The sequence below is a fragment of the Crinia signifera genome, chromosome 4, assembly GCF_055691185.1.
Source record: "Crinia signifera chromosome 4, ASM5569118v1, whole genome shotgun sequence".
Lineage (NCBI taxonomy): Eukaryota > Metazoa > Chordata > Amphibia > Anura > Myobatrachidae > Crinia > Crinia signifera.
In genome coordinates, this window is record NC_139220.1 from 250556979 (window position 1) to 250575189 (window position 18211).

General features: G+C 41.5%; 1 protein-coding gene across 1 annotated transcript in view; it reads right to left on the minus strand.

Moving 5' to 3' along the window:
- The window catches only part of RGMA (repulsive guidance molecule BMP co-receptor a), a 43111-nt gene that overhangs the window by 21220 nt on the left and 3680 nt on the right, over nt 1-18211 (minus strand). The window contains exon 2 of the mRNA XM_083184239.1: nt 5984-6102. Coding sequence (XP_083040365.1) covers nt 5984-6102 — 119 coding nt within the window. The remainder of the gene's footprint in view (nt 1-5983; nt 6103-18211) is intronic.

Consider the following 18211-nt stretch of genomic DNA (forward strand, 5'->3'; position numbering starts at 1 on the left):
CCAGGAGGAGTCTGTTACAAAGTGAACCTTCTATTGCGCTGGGGAAGTAACTAGCAGGAACAGCGCATAGTGCAATATACACTTAGTACATAGCCTTGTACTGTTGTGTTCCTGTTTTGCTTGTTTACTTTGTTGTTAGGTGCTATGGGACCCTTGTGGCACCATATAAATAAATTATAATTAGAGATGTGCAGGTTCGGATTTATCCGGATCTCAAAACAGGATCTTATTAGCTATCGGCTATCACATGTTTTGGCTCCAAAACATGAGACAGCCAGATAGCCAACAAGATCACGTTTTGAGTTCAGAGTAAATTCTAATCTGCACATCTCTAATATTATTATTAACAATAATGTCATTATGCCCATTCACAGGATTTACCAACATTATAAATACTAGTAATAAGTAGGCACAAGCTCTTGTATAGCCAGCCAATCCCCCACTAGCCACCTGGGACCGCCCTGGGCGGCAGGGTTGCATGCAATACATCACATGTGGTCCTTTCATATGTGGTGGATAGCATGCAACCCCTGTTCCCCGCCGCCAAGCAGGGTACAAGGATGTGCACAGGACCACGTATCAAACCTGAGGGGACATCACACGCACCACAAATTGCAGTAATGCATGGGGACCTTTAGGAAGACCAATGTTTTCTTTAAAGGTACATTTTTTAATTAGCCTTACGTGCCTGATAAGTTTCTCCAATGCTAGTCAATGCTTGCGATCGGTGTCAGTTCCATAGGTGGGACTGAAGCAGAGTCCAAAATTCCGTTTGGGGAGCCACACCAACTGTTACACCCCCCAAAACATCACCATCCAGGACTCAATGGCAGTTGGTATGATGCCTCTATTTGAATTTTGGACTACGCTGAAACCAACACGGCTTGTGATCACAATCAAAGTAGACTATATCATTCGCAAATTGTGAAAGCAACTGCTTTAAAAAGGTGTTGCAAAGTATTGAGGAAAGCTACAAATAGTGCAAATCAGCATCTAAAAAGGATAGAACTACTTACTACTATAGTTTGCAATCGAGGCTGCAAAGAAATAGGGAAGCTATATGAATGCACACATACATGTCAGTCACCTCTGTAGTGGGCCAGCTGCTTAAAATAAATAAAACTAGGCCCAACCTATGAGATACATGTACTATGGTTACAAGCAAATGATCTCTTATTTCATCTGGCTGATATAAAGTTTTATCTTCTGTAGTACAAAATTCTGACTTCCCTAAACGCCAAAGATAACAAGATACTAGAGCTGTTCTACAAAGTAGTGTAGATCTACCTTTTTTGCAGTTTTTCCAACATGTACAGTGCACCTGTAAAGTATTCACGGCGCTTCACGTTTTCCACATTTTGTTCTGTTAGAACCTTTTCCCAAAATGGAATAAATTCATATTTGCCACAAAATTCTACACACAATACCCTATAATGACAACGTGAAAAAAAGGTTTTGGGGAGATTTTTGCAAATTTATTAAAAAATTAAGGTACTTATGTAGTAACTGGGCTGCCGATTTTGAAATCGGGTCCATCGCATCGCATCGCACCCGACCAAATCGCATGCGATGCGATGGACCCGATTTTTCCATAGGATTCAATGTTAAAATGGACTGAGTCCATTTTAACATGGAATTCAATGGGAAAAAGGGGTCCTTTTCATACCCCTACTATCCAAGTGGGCATGGAGTTGGATATAAACCTGTGGCGAGCGTAGCGAGCCACCGAGCCCGAAGCGTGGCGAGCGTAGCGAGCCCCGCGAGGGGACACAGAATACCGTCGCTTCGCTCGCCACGCTTCGGGCTCGGTGGCTCGCTACGCTCGCCACAGGTTTATATCCAACTCCATGCCCACTTGGATAGTAGGGGTATGAAAAGGACCCCTTTTTCCCATTGAATTCCATGTTAAAATGGACTCAGTCCATTTTAACATTGAATCCTATGGAAAAATCGGGTCATCGCATCGCATCGCATCGCATCTGATTGTATGCCTTAACTTAAGGCATACAATCAAAAAATCGGCAGCCCAGATACTACATAAGTACCAAAATTAATGCTGTGTACACACGGGGGAGATATATGGCTGAGCAATATATTGCTCAGTTTTTCCTTTACATCAGCGACCAGAGATGGTCGCTGATGAAAAAGAAACTGCCAGGGGGGAGCCCGGCAGTGGAAATCAGCTGGTCGCAGGAGCATGTTCCTGCGACCAGCGATCACCACAGGGGCAAAAACGGGAGCGCGCACCCGGCGATATATCGCCGGTGCACACTCCCATTGCGGGCAATATGGTTGCTCAGCGACCATATTTCCCGCGATTTTGCACTAAATCGCCCCCGTGTGTACGCACCTTTAGGTTATTAACCTAGAACTAAATAGTGACTTGTGTCACTTGTGGAATGTAAAACTTTAGGGCCTTGAACAACATATTTAATTACAAAGCATATTGAAATAATACTAAACCATGTAGCAGGATGAAAACTTGAGAAAACTTTCCCCCAACACATCTACATAATGGGGCCTACACATGTAGCAATAAAGGCCTATTATCATATATATCACTTAGAAATTAAGCACCCATTGCTGTGTGTTAAGGTGCGTACACACAGATAGATTTGGCAAAAGATCTGGGCGTTCCTAACCGAATGAAACAACCAATCGCTCAAATCGTTCCATGTGTATGCACCTATAGACCCATAGTGATAGCAATGCGTTGCCCAGGGAGAAGTAGATCATGCATGCAGGATAAATCTAGTGAGATCGCTCAGCCAAAGGCTGCACATCACCCGTGTTTTGTGAAACGAGCGATCAGTGATCTATGATTTTCCCTTGCTTAACTGAAATCGCCTATGCTTAATCTCTTAGCACAACCACTGAAACACATCTCTGACACTTTCCTAGAGATCTACATTCCGGGAAGCTTAAGGGAAAATCGCCCATGCTAAATCGCTATATGTGTGTAGGCATCATAAGTCTTTAAACTTACAAAAAGTTTCTATATTGTATACATTAACAGCCAAGCATTGTCCCGGTCTTTAATTATTATGATGTAAGACATGACCTCTCAACTCTATGATGTAACCCCCAGCTAATGCTTTGGTGTAATGAACTACCCTATATGGACAACTTGGGGCAACAGAGCAGTTACAATTCACCGCAATAATTGGTAGTAAATATGACCAGGTGTATACACAACCTTCTGAGTTAACAAAGGAAACAAATATAGTTTGGATTGTGTGCGCAGTGTACACAGGTGGTGGAACTCAGACTAAAAATTTAAAAAAAAACCACAAAAGAATCTCACCACCAATTATCCAGTTTGCAGAAATGGTCTTACACAGCAAAACATAGACCACTAGTTTCATATAGGTTTCTTAACTAAACTATTGGAACTTAATTCAGATCTTGATGGTTAAAATAGGACCGCATTATTTATTTACAATGTTGTTTGAAAGACACATTCTTTCTGCAATCAACAAATCTGCTTTTTATAAGCAGAGTGTGCAAATGGTCTGGCAAAGCTATACGTATTCTGTGTGACCTCTAAAGCAATATCTGCATTAGTAATTCTGACAGATAACAGAGATCTGATTGATCTGACCTTGCAAGGTAAATTTACTTAACACCCTAATCTCCCATTCTGAAACCTAGCCTGGCACTGATTTGTTAACTGATTCTTGGGTATTGGAAGGTCATATTATATACTATATAATTTGCTATTGCAGAAAACTGAGGAAGACTTTCTACAAAGCATCAGGTGTTAATGAAGTTTAATTGCTATGAAGTGTCTTCAAACTTTATTGCAAGGCAAGTTGATACACTGCATCTGTCAGTGTGATATCTCTTTATTCACACATTTGACAGCCCAGATACACAAATTGTGCTCATGACCATCAGCTGTAAAACATCTTCTACGGTACTGTACAATATATATTAAAGCGAAGAGAAAAAAACACCAGTTTAACCCAATTGAATGTGCCAAAATAGGTATGAAAATTGCCAAGAAAACATTTTTATTCATTATAATGTCCTGTAATGTTTAACTTACATGGGAAGTATAATTTTACACAACATTTTTAAATTTGAATTTATATAACAAATGTTAGCAAAGCTGGCATTTTTAGTGGATATTTTGAACAGCTCACAGATTTTGGCACTCAAAGGGTTAAGAATCATTGACCTTGTGCTAAGAATTGCAACTTAATATTTTGTTAAAACAGGTTTGACAATTTATAAAACAATGTATCCAAAATATACGTCAACTAGATCCAAATATCTTGTGGGGTACATGATCTAGAAAGAAAAATATTTCCACATCTGGATATGATACAGTGATTTTAAGCATTTAAGAAGGTGCCATTTACCCGCTGGGCCCCTCCGTTTCTATCTCTGCAGTTTTATTACAAATTATGGAGACATCCCTTCTGTGACCACATGAAAGAGATTTATCAAGCCATCTAAAGACTTCCAATAAACAAGATCTTCATCTAAGGAACAAGTCACACAGGCTAGCACTTAAGTCTAATAAGCACTTAAATCAACTACTATATTATCTTCAACTTCATAGCTATAGGGGTCAAAGACTTTCTGCAAAGCAGTCTTGCACTAAAGAAGCAAAGGTTAATGAGCAGTTTAAAATAAGTGATAATATGCATATACTTCTTTTTACGAACATGATTTTTATCTTAAAACATGAATTATAGATGGACGTTAAATAAATTAGTAGGATTCATTTTTTGTCCAAGACAATGCTAGGATATTAGTAAAATCCATTTTAAGTAGAGTGCACACACGGTAATTAGGAGGGTAATCAGGGTTTTACAGCACCTATTCTTCTCAAAATAGTTGGTCTGTGTGGCAACTAAAAAGGCCAAAATACAAGCCTGGTAATAATGCTTAAATTAGATTTCTTGATAAATTAGGCATTTCACCCATTTTTCGATGCAGATGCTGTTACCAAATCCAGCTTAGTTTGTGAATAGCAATGAATTAAAGTACAGTAATTGAAATCTTTGTTGCTGCAGGGAAAACAAGTGCAGATGATTTGTTTCATTATAAAAGTGGATTTTTATGCATTTTAAAAGTTCAACGAGGAATGATTTTTACAATTTCCCCATGCTAAGTCGATCGCGCAAGAAAAAAAAAAAAAAAGGCAAAACGTGCCTAAATAAAAAGGTCAGGTTTGGGTAAACAGTTCCATATATTAGATTGACAAGGCGATTAGTTTTATAGCTCCTTCTCACAGGTAAAACAAGCATGCGTCAGAAAACTCTGCCAGTTGCACAGCACTTGGGATATATATGTATGTGCAAAGACAATGGCAAAAAAACCTATTATTTGGGGGATTTAACAGTAATACATTTCCAGGTGAATAAAAAACCTTAAGCCTGCAGAAACTCGAGAACTTTGTGAGGAACAAAACCCCCAGTGTGGAGCCTGCCCTCCTCCCCCAACAAAAACAAGGCTGGCAGGAATTTGCAGGCACGGATCAGCCAGCAAAACACTAAGATTTATTGGAAACAGATGCCTATTCCTGGTCTCATTCTATAGGTCCTGCGGCCCTACCTTGAGAAGTAATACACTTCAAATAAATGCCCTTTCCCCCCTTAAGCCTAGCAGCATTGTTACAGGAGTTAGGGCAACTGTAATGGAAATAAGAGCAATAGATTCGTTCCTGCTAGCTATAATAAACATAGATAACATATGTATTTACTAACGTGTTTACATAGGAGTAGGCATATTTTTTTGAACTTTATAAAGGATGAATCACAACATATTGTAATGTGTTATACAGATAAGGACTTTCTATAAACTATACTTGCAGTGACACCAGCAGATGGGGCATGCAAAGAACTTTCATTCATTTTAAGGAATGATTCATTACTGATACAAGGAGCATGCACTCTAGATTAGTTATACTCAGTCTATAGGGAGCCTCTACAGGAGAGGGGAGACAAGAAGGAAGAATCTGGCATTGTCTTACCTGTTGTGTGGAGTGTGCATAAGATGACGGTGAGAGTATAGAAGAGTCCCAGGGCTTTGGGTCCTGCCCCTCTCCCCATGCCCATCCATCCAGCTCGGGCTTTAACCACAACCCTCGCCCTGGACCAACAATGAGAAGAGATAAGAGAGAAGAGATGACACAGTCCGGCAGTCACCAGCGTGTGCGCAGCGCTGCAGCAGTCCGGGGCAGCCGGGCAATGAGCAGGGATAGCAGCAGCGCCCCCAGTCCATCCACACTACAGCAGCAGTAGCGCCCCCAAGTCCATGCACACTGCAGCAGCTATCAGTCACTGACTAGTACTAGTTGTAATACTGAGCTCAGGCCGCTGCTGCCGCCGCTCCCTCCCTTCCCTGCCCCCATGGCTGCTGCTGATCTCACAGTGTCCCACCCACAGCTGCCCGCCTGCCCGGCCTCCTCCTGTTGCACACAGGCTGAGAGAGCAGGAGAAGGAGGAGATACTCGTCCTGCTGCTTTCACACAACACACACAGCCTGAGTGAGAACATGCGAAGCCCTGCAGGGAAAATACATAGTGTACCTACCCACGGGTGTTTCTGTCACCATAAGTCACACGTGGGAGGAGCAAACACATAAAAAACCCTGATAGATTACCTGGGTTAATCCACATTTTAATTGTAGTTCATAATTTCGGACAGATAGTCACCATAAAGGCAAAACAGATACTGTATGTGTAACTATGTATGTGTATAGTATAGAGTAGCAGGTGAGGAAAGCCTTCCAACTTGTGCTATATGCTTATAATACTTTTTAATGTATTTTTGTAAACCACATGTTAAACTGGATTACAAATGAGTATTATGCTTTGTTACTTCAGTACCTACAGTTTAAATGGAAAAAAAAAAACAACAGGCAAAAAAGCTGCAAGTTTCATTCATTGAACAGAAAAGACAGAAGAAAAGAACAACACAATAGTCAATGGGCATTGTTATTCCTTCCCCCCATCTAAAACAAAAAGGTTAGATTTAAGTTAACGAAGGTCATACCGCCAAATTCTACATACAAAAGGGCAAACACAGCAGGCAGGCCTCATATAAATTGGGGGAAGGCCCCATACTACCAGCCCTGTCCCTTTTGCTTTACTTAGAACATACTTGCCTACCTGACCCTCTCCTTCAGGGAGAAAATATATTCTGTTCCTGGACTTCCCTGGTAATGTATGATTGCCGTCACCTGTGGTGAAACACCTTTCTTATCAATTACCTAGCTCACCACGGGTAATGGTAAACATACATTACCAGGGAAGCCCAGGAACAGAGCATTTTCTCCCTGAAGTAGAGGGTCAGGTATGCAAGTATGTAATCATGTTCCAACCAGGGCCAGATTAAGGTCTGTGGTATGCAGTCAATGAATAGGCAATGTCTAGGTCACTAGGATTTAAAAAAAAAAAAAGTGTTTTTCAACTTTACTAGTGGGCATAGAGTAGTTATACAATAGTGTGCAGAACGCCGTGCCCAAAGCATTGCAGCGAAGTGGTACATATAACATATCTAAGGTAAAAAATCATGAAAAACTAATGCCGACCTTTTGACTTTCATCCATAAGCTTGTGTCGACCTTTTGGAAGTGTAGACCTAGTCATGGTCGACCATTAGTGGTCGATAAAACAGGTACTCTTGTAGCAATCCTTGGGTCTGATTCATTTGATTGCAAAAGCAAAATCATTCTCAAATTTGCAAAACTATGCTGCAGTGGAGGTGGGGCAGATGTAACATGTGCAGATAGATTTAGATTTGGGTGGTGTGTGTTGAAACTGAAATCTAAATTTCAGTGTAAAAATAAAACAGCCATCATTCACCCTGCACAGAAAAAAAATAACTCACCCAAATCTAACTCTCGCTGCACATGTTACATCCGCCCCCCCCCCCCCTGCAGTGCAACATGGTTTTGTTCAACATGGCTGTGTGCTGAGCAATCTGAGTGATCTAGCATCGCTCAGAACGCTCAGCAAATCTCAACGTATGTAGGCTCTTCAATCTTTGAATGGCTGAATCTGTTGTGCAATCCACAACTATGCTTAGCTATATCAGACATATGGATGTGGTATGGGGTTCCGACAGTCAGGATACCGATAGTCATTAGCTCGATGTCGGGATCCCGACTTGCCGGACTCAGACAGCATGGCGAGCTCAACAAAGTTCCTTGTGGGCTCGCTGCCCTCACCACGCTGCAGGCACAGTGGCTCGCTACGCTTGTCACCTATTCTATTCTCCCTCTATGGGGGAACCCGTCTGTTGGTGTTTTAACAGTCGGGATCCCGACGTTGGGTAAATGACTGTCGGGACCCTGTCTGGCACCAGACACCAGACATATATTCAGTTATATCTCAATTCTAAAGTAATGAAAGAAGTTCTGGTACTCGCCACGCTTCAGGCACGGTGGCTCGCTGCGCTCACCACACTATATAAAATCAACTCCATGCGTAGTTGGATAGTAGGGGTATGAAAAAATGGGGTGCATTTAACATGGGAGCCCAGATAATACATAAGTACCGAAGTTCTTATCTATTTCAACTGCTAAATCTGCTTGAATAAATTGTCCACACCAGCTAGAACATCCCAGAGATGCTTTGTTTAAAGGTTATTGCTTTGAAATGCCATGCAAGCATTCAGAATGTCTGTACAATAATTTTGCCCTAGTGTGCCGTTATTCTGTTGGAAGTGTATGTACTGCTAACACATCATTATTCATTGGCAAGTCATTATTACCAAACTCCAATGGGAAACAGTGATATAAGGTTCTCTGTGGTGATAATAAAATGTTTAAACCTGAATATTTAAAATAATACATAAATAAAGTAAATAAAATCAATGGTCATTGGCCCTCATTCTAGTTTGATCGCTCCTCTGCACGATTACACAGGGGGGGGCGATATTTAACGACTGCGCATAAGCATTTATTGTGCGAGCAGGTGCGGCGTATTGCTTACTCACTGGCCCATTCGCACCTAGCAGTGCAGGCGTGGGGCAGTGGCGAGTGGTAGCGCACATGGGAACACCCAGCGTTTCGTGAAAACAGCTCAGGCGAGTAAACTGTGCTGCGCTCAGCTCAAAGTCGCCCAATGGGTATGGGCCTTTAGTATGACTGATATCTATAGCTATTTTACATTAGGTACAGTGTATCTTAGGTTTAATGGTCCTTTGACTTTAGATATAGTAGACAATCACAAGAATAATCTAATACTATGTACTCTGTACTATGAGGACAAACTAAATAAGCATGTGTAAAAGTGAGTCATACAGAGCTGCGGACATGTTGGGTTATTCCTTATCCTTTCAGTTATCCATTATCAATTAAGTTATCTGTTAAACTCTAGCAAATCAGCTGTTCAGCTATTATACAGCATACTCTGGGGCAGATGTACTGAGCCTTGGGGAGGGAAAAGTGGAGATAAATTACCAACCAATCAGCTTCTAACTGACATTTTCAAACAAAGCCTGTAACATGGCAGTTATGAGTTGATTGGCTGGTGCTTTATCTTGGTCCAATTTATGTCTCTCCAAGCCTAAGTACATAGACCCCTGTAACATAAACATTCAGGAAAATGTCTATGCCCTGCATTACCTTGTCAGCAGTGCATTCATCTGATTTGGCCTCTTAACAAAGAGGCATAAAATACATGTATTTCATCAAATCAAGTAAATGGGTGTGGGACTGTGATCCACTGGTTCTAATGACCCCATACTCATTAGCATTTGCATTTAGAACATTTGCACTGTGCTGTTAGTTTTTCAAAACTGCCTGCTACATTTACTTGCGTTCACCGCAAGTGAAAGTATTGGGTTCAAAGGAATGTCCTACACTAAGCAATCATATTTGATATGTAGGTACAGTAGGGTTGATATAATATACCTTTTAATCAGGGCCAAAACTAAGGTTTTTGTCACCCTCCCCCACCTAAAATAACCAGATTATCAAATATATAGAAAAAAGGGCACTGTTGGATGATATTGCCACCAGTATGCTCCAAAGACCTAAATGTCTATAACCTGGTGCCCAAGCAGTGTTTTCCACTACATGCCACCATGTGTCTCTAAATTCGCTACACTACATCACTACACTACATGCCCCTATATGCTGTACTACACCCCCTATACACTACAAATCATCACTACATGTCCCTATACACTGCACTACATCCCTATACTACATGCCTCTATATGCTGCACTACATCACTACACTATATGCCCCTAGACGCTGCACTACATCACTACACAACATGCCCCCTATACATTGCACTGCATCACTACACTACATGCCCCTATACACTGCACTACATCACTACACTACATGCCGCTATAAGCTGCACTTCGTTACTACACTACATCCTCATACATGTTGCACTACTTCACTAGCCTACATGCCCATATAGACTGCACTACATCACTATACTACATGCCGCTATATGCTCCACTACTTCACTACACTACATTCTTACACATGCTGCTCTACTTCACTACCCTACATGCCCCTATAGACTGCAATATATCACTATACTACTTGACTACATCACTACAATACATCATCCGGATTCAGTATTGAATCCCGGCGGTCGGGATCCCGGCGTTCAGAATCCCGACGCCGGAATCCCGACAGCCGAAATGCCGACAAGGGGGGGACGTGGATCGCCCCCCCTTGCGGGCTCGCTGCGCTCGCCACGCAGCGGGCCCGGTGCCTCGCTACGCTCGGCACACTAATTTATTCTCCCTCCAGGGGTGTCGTGGACACCCCAGGAGGGAGAAAGTGTCGGCATTTCGGCGGTCGGGATTCCGGCGTCGGGATTCTGAACGCCGGGATCCCGACCGCCGGGATCTTAACTGCATCCCCATCATCCTACATGCCGCACTACACTGCACGCTACACTTTAATCCCCTACACTACATGCTAATCTACATCCCCTATACTACATTATACACTTCACATGCTCAGCTGTTGATGCTGACAACCAAAACAATTAAAAACATGTTGACCTTTTGCTTGAGTGGACCTCTTGTCAATGTTGATCTTGTACATTTCGATCTTTTGCTGTCGACATAGACATTGTTTGTGAACTATACCACACCCAAATGCATGTTTTCCTGATTAGTGTGATATTATAGTAACCCTGTTTAGGGATAAGACAATGGTAAATCGTCCTTTCCATGCAGGTTGCATACATCTCACACATGAGAACATGGTTCGTATGGAGATAAGCTGGTCTGTACACCAACAGTCAGTGCATATGGATAAATCAGTACAGGACATTTGTCCATGCTGTCTATTGCTTTGTTGACATTAGCCCTGAAAGCTGCTGTGTACAGACCAACCTACCTTCACACAGAAGAATGTTTCTATTTTGAGACGTGTTCTGGCTGCGCTTTGATGCAGCTGAATGCATTTCAGATCCACCAAACATGGAAGCAGAGAATACGCCCGTGTGTACGAGCCCTCACTTTATCTTCATGCAACTTCCTTTTTAATAGTCGTTATAAGCAGGTAGATCCTATTCCCCACTACCTTTTACAGGACCTCTTGTAGCTCTGAGGGTTAATAAGCACAAATGTCAAATCAAGGTAAGATGAATATTTTTTACCAGGCTTTAAGCATAAACATTTAGAAATGCAGAGATCTGATAAAAACAGCGCAAGGTGAGGAATGATAAGCAACATGTCATCCTATTCCATTAACAAGTAGTTGGATGATTAATCAGGGAGAGGAAATTGCATTCTGTTACTAGCTGCGTGGATTCTATCAAATGCATCTGTCATATGAGGACAAACCTAAATGATAAGACATGGAATCGAAAGGGAACTAAAACATGACAGATTTGAAAAACAAAATTAGAAAAATGTATATTGCTAAATAAAATAAAGGCCCATATGCACTAGGCTACACTCCACATCATTAACGGCGTGGGCTCCAGCGCGTTGTTAACAAACCCCTCTCTCGCCTGAACATGTTCAGACGAGGGAGTCCTCCTTAACAATGGTCATGCTGCATGCTGTCTCTCCCTTTTCCCCTCGGCATTGGCAAGTGTGTATACATTTGCCGATGTTGGCACCCCGCCGCCACCAATATCGGCATCGGCGGGAACTTGTGTAGTGTGTATGGGGCTTAAGGGTGATGCAGTACTTGAGAGATGTATAGATTTTGAAAGTATATTTCTATTTGAGTAAATTGGCCACTGGGGGCGCTGTCTTTGCAGATGCTTCCTCATACATCTATGATCCTCAATACACCATGCAGCATGAGTTGCCTGGTGTGAGTTGGTCATCAGATACCATGCCGCTCTGCTGTAGCTGGTTGTCATTTTTTTATGGATATGTGCAGGTCCGGATTTACTCGGATATACCCGGAACTCAAAACGGGATCTTATTGGCTATATGCTGTCACATGTTTTGGAGCAAAAACATGTGACAGCATATAGCCAATAAGATATGCAGAAAGTGCTTTCTAATACGGCCTACACACATGCCGATATTAAGGCATTTTCTAAGCGATTTTGCTTAGTTTGGCAAAGTCGCTTAGCAAATGCCTTCACATCGGTGTATGTGTGGGGGCTATATCGGCAGCAGTGTGCGTCCCCACTCGTCTTTATCGCTGGCCGAGATTGATGGACAGTGTCCATCAATATCGGCATCGGCAGGGTTCTCCCACCGGAGAACACTGGCGCTGTCTGCTCGCTTAGCACACAGAGCTGACAGCTCGCTCTGTGTGTGGGCTGTCAGCTCTGTGTGCTATGCGATTACGGCGCAGCACAGCCCGACCTAGCATAGCTAGGTAGCCCTGCACACATCGGCATGTGTGTAGGGCCCATAAGCTCCATCCACTCAAGACAATTTTTGAAAAGGTATCGCTTATTTTGGCCTTTCTGAGCGACATAATTTTAAAATGAAGTTAGTGTGTATGCGCAATATAGTATAAGGTATGCTCTCCAGCACATCGTTATCTACCACCGCAATGTTTCCTGCTCTTGCTTGAATAATAACATTTACAACAATATAACGTCCCATGCTATGCAAGACTGGATTAGGGGACAGAGAAGACAAATCATCTGTGTTAAAAGTAACAAATAACCAGCCAGAAAAATGCATTTTTGTGCACACATCCCTGTACTGTCTATTGTCAATCTCTTGTAAAAACATACGGCTGCAAGTAAGTGAGATGAGCCACCTGGAAGTTTGACATGATCTGTCTTCTCATAAAAAGAAGGTGAGGTTTACGAGGCTTGTAAAAATACATTGCATTCTAGGTGTATTAGCACGGGGAAAAAAATTATCTTGATTTCTAAAAGAAACAAAAAAAACGAAGAAAGGCCACGAATTGCAGGGAGAGACGGCAAATGAGTTTTGATTGCTCAGTTTTACAAGCCTCCATTTAGCTGCCCGATTTACAAATTACAAATTGTAAGATTTAAACGCTCTAGATTAGAGCTCCCACACACTAATAAATATCATTTCTGAGGTTTATGTTACTGGTTTCCCTTATGCAATGCAATATTATATGCAAGCTTCTCTTTGAGGACATTCCAAGAGACTGTTATAATAGGGATGTAGGAAAACCTGTAAAATGTCTGTTAAATAGAGGTGGAAAAAAAGTATATCTGATTCAAATGATGGATTTGGCTGCTTTATACCTGGTTTTGTCTGCGAGCCACCAAAAGAATCTGCAGATATCATGTTTCCTTCGTACTGACGAGTTAACCAATTGGCATCTAATTAACAAAACAATTGTTACTTTTTTTGAGACTACCGACTACAAAAATAAAGAATAATAAGAAAATGTGTGAACACAAATATGTATTGATGACTTGGGTTTTTTTTTCCCAAGCCATGTATTACATAATTTACTCAAAAGCGCATGAAGAAGAAAGAATTTATTTTGAATAACGCATCAAAGTTCTGATTTCTTTAACGCATTGAAGTTCTGATTTTTCCATAGAAAAAGCACTGCGTATGGGCACTTTTTCCCTTTAAGATATTAATTGAAGCATAGCTATTGTCAATTTTTGTAAGCCCGTTCTAAGCAAATGCTTCGAAAGCTAGTTTCACTTGCTGCAAACAGATGGCAGTAGTTTGGAGTCATACGGACACTAGACATATATAGATTACTGTAACACTTTCATTATAAGAAAAGTATTGGGATACAGTAACATTTCGGGATACAGTAAAAAATGAATGCAATGTAGAACACAAAATACATTTTAAGCAACGTGGCGGACTACTTCTGCTATAGAAGGACCATTAAGCCTAAAGCACAGTGTGTGTGAATTTGTACTGAACATGCCAGGATTACCGGCTCATACATGTTTTGCATGTATCGGCGACTCTATAACCAGGGGAGGAGGACGAGAATAGAAATGGGAGTTCTCACATAGGCTAAGCTCAGTAACAATGTATCCACTGAAACAAGGCTCATGCAGAGCAGCAATTATGTGCATATATAGGCATAGTAATTATGATGACATAAGTAAACCTTAGTGTCAACCTAATGTCAATGTGACACCTAAACATCATGTCGCTCATTCAGGGTCTTTAATGCCCTCCCTTACGCAACCCCACTGAGATTCGTCCATGTTGAGTCGCCATCCGGGTCCTCCATGTGGACCTGCCATTTGTTTTTCCTCGCTAGTGCTATGCTGGGAGTGTGAGGTTTGGTAATGAGGCCAGAGATAAGCACCACACCCCATGCATGATAAGTAGTAGTTGTAACGTCTGAGGGTGGTGAACCACCTCCGATGCGGTAAGGGAGACGCAGTCTAGCCACCCTTGAGACGTGCGCTGGCCCTGTAGACAGAGGTATGAATGTAACCATGGTAGTGCATTACAAGAAGGACAGTTATTTCATGTTTATTATTCAGCTAAAGCACACACAGCCTTTAACATACTGTATATTAGTGTGTATTTACCAATTATAAATATGTTACTGCAAAATCACTTGTCCTAACAGTACAGCAACAATAATCTACAGATTTTCCTTTGCCTTCACAGCTCACTGTTTAAAACTGCATAGGCTATGCAGATCCGGGCAATTTAATATGCAATGGAATTGCAGTTTACAGAGGATTCCAATGCTTTATACAAGCAGAACAGGTAAAGTGTGTCTCATTTTGTATGACACTTCGCACTTTAACTTCCCATGTGAATATTTATTTTTCACCAAGCATTCCAGAAACAGACTCATATAACTTTATGGACCTAAAGCTGTTTGAAGTGGTTACAAGTTCATGATACAGCAGATAAGATGGACTTTCAACCACACAGAACATTGTGCCTTATTCAGCTTCAATCGTTGGTTGACGAAAATAGGTTGATTTTTGGCAATCTGCAAATGCGTGCACGCGGTAGCATTGCGACCACAATCTAAAGGACGATGGGGGTGGCGGAGATGGAGCCCTGCGGGTGGGGGGGGGGGCGCTATCCACAAAATGCAGACATGTATGGATCTGACATGACATCCCACGAAGCCGCAGCAAACTAGAGATGGTGGATACAAAGCCTGGGGGTTACCATTAATTTGCTTGCGCTTCGCAATGCAGCAAAGCAGTCCCTCATCAGCAATGCATTGACAACATTTTGGAAGTGCATCGTATGGAGGGACCCAACATGCGGCCCCATAGATTGGGCATTTGCTGAATAGCAGGATTTACAGAAAGCAACGCTCTGCGAAATTCATGGTTTGCTGTCATCTTTTTCTGATCCAAAACTAAAATTTTGCAATTGAATATAGAGACACTTGTTTGTCTGCCAGCTTTACAAATGAAACTGCAGGTGTAGCATCAACCTGCCAACATCATCATACTTAGGAGTATTCTTACCACTAAAGTGCTTTTGATTAGGCTCCACAGACCACTTTATACTTACAATAGATTGCACATGTAGTAAATAAGAGCAACAGTTCCTAGTAGGAATAAGGCATGATACAATCCTGCCATGTCCCAAACCAATTAGCCGCTTCCATATACTAATGAAGTTCAGGTTATTGTAAATGTCTTATGCCACCTTTAATAAAAGGTGGATGCAATTTTCTTTTGTGCCATTCTGTCATGAGTAGGTAGCCCAGTCCAGGAATTAGGATTGTGGGATCCTGGGATTCTGGCTCAAAAATGTTGGGATTTGAATCCTGGGATTAGTGCTTCCAATTCCGGGATCCACAGGATTACAGTGCGCTTGTGCAGTTTGCCACTTCACTCCCACGGCAGTCTCTCTGTAAACATGTAGCCAAAAAATGTTCTTTCTATGCAGGGCCGCCCCTTTAGAGGGGTACTGTTGGGACTCCTGATTGGCTGCCTGTCCGCAATCTCGGATTGAGTCACATCCAGGTGATATATTTGAAATGCTACTTTTTATGCCTGTACATGGCCTCACACCAATTGTGCCATTCCTACTCTGTAGCTCCACCCACAGTATCCACAGGTCCATCCATCTCTGTGTCCCACGTTTCCCCATGGGAAGCCTGATGGTTTATCACTCTACTCTACTGCAGGCATGTCCAAGCTGCAGGCCCTCCAGCTGGTGTGAAACTACACATCCCATCATGCCTTGCCACAGATTTGCTATTAGGGCATGCTAAAACTATGGCAAAGCATGCTGGGAGGTGTAGGTTCACAGCTGGAGGGCCACGGCTTGGACATGCCTGCTCTACTGTATCACTTTGTAAAGCTTGATACATCTGGCCCATAGTCTCATACCATATGCTTCAACAGATCATTTTAGTTACAATAAGGAAGGAGAATAAAAACTAGTATATTTCAGGGAGATGAAAAAATCTTTGCAAGATAGCATGGAGGGAACAGTTGTATGTGTTTATATCATAGATGTATTTAGGTTGTCAAACATTTTGCATCTACTAAAAACGCACACTGTGATTTTTCCATGATTACAGAATATTGTATAAATATGTTGTACCTTGATTCACACTCCAGTGTTTGGCAGGACAATGATCAGGCTTGCCAGAACTGCGGTGATCACACCCTTATATGTGCATAAAGCAGATTTCAAACATTATCAAAAAGCACAGGATAGATCTATGGGCAAAACGACTGTTTTGGCTAACTGGCTAACACTGAGTATGTATATTTTGCGCGAGATGGAACTGTTGTTATGCACAATATATTAAAACTGGATACAGATAGCAAAGAACATTTGGGCTGATAACAGTACATTGAACCCTTCAAAGAGACATATTTTTGCTTGGTAGACTACAACCCCCATTGCTCTTATGCAGGCCATATCTCTAAGTGGCGATTCCCCAGTCCACCATTGCCGATCTGAATCCTACATGTTAAAACTCCTAGACTCTCCGATTCTGATCATTGATAGGATGGCATCGTCGAATCAGATATTTTCAACATGTTGGGTTTGTTCGACAACCCGACCCAGTCATCGGAAAAACGGAATTGTCATGATACTAGCCTATGTATGGGCCCCTTAAGTTTGAATAACCAGTTTCCTTATATATGTTATATTAATGTCTCTTCTTTTTGTATATGTTTGAAATAATATATCACTTTCCTTTATGCTGGTAAATTTTAGGAGTATGTATACTAAATATCAGTTTTGCTCCGATTTTACAGCTGTATTAAAGTTGGATTTAAAAGGCCAATAGTAGTACTTCAGGCTTGTTTCCCTTACTAAATCTAAATCTAACTCTCTCTGCACAAGTTACATCTGCCTGCAGTGCACATGGTTTTGTCCATTTGAGAAGCAATTTGCCTTTGCGAGTGAACCAGAATAAGGGCCTATGACCCTTTTAAATCTAGTCCTGAAAACTGAGAATTGGCATCTTTGAATAAACGATTTTAACAGAAACAAACGACAGAGCATTTTTATGCATAGTTGACATTTGCTGATGAAAGACCCTTACTATGAATGTCAAGGGAAAGTGTTATTATCCCAGTGCTAATATATTATGTCTATATAGAGCGGCTGAGTTATTGTTTCACAACTCCTTAATAAACAAGTGATTTACTTTTTACATTTTTTTATTTCTCCCAAAACAATGCTTTCTATTCAGCCTCGCAGGGCTTGCAAAAATGTATTGGCATATTTAAATGGCAGTCATTTCAATAACTCTGATACCAAGGGCTGGCTCCGAGGACTGACCCTATTACACGCTAGTGATGCATTTTTGTAAAATGTGTTTTTTCCCCCAAACAAGTATAAAATACAGCACCAGCATAAATTTCTAAGAAAATGCACAAAGAAGCAAT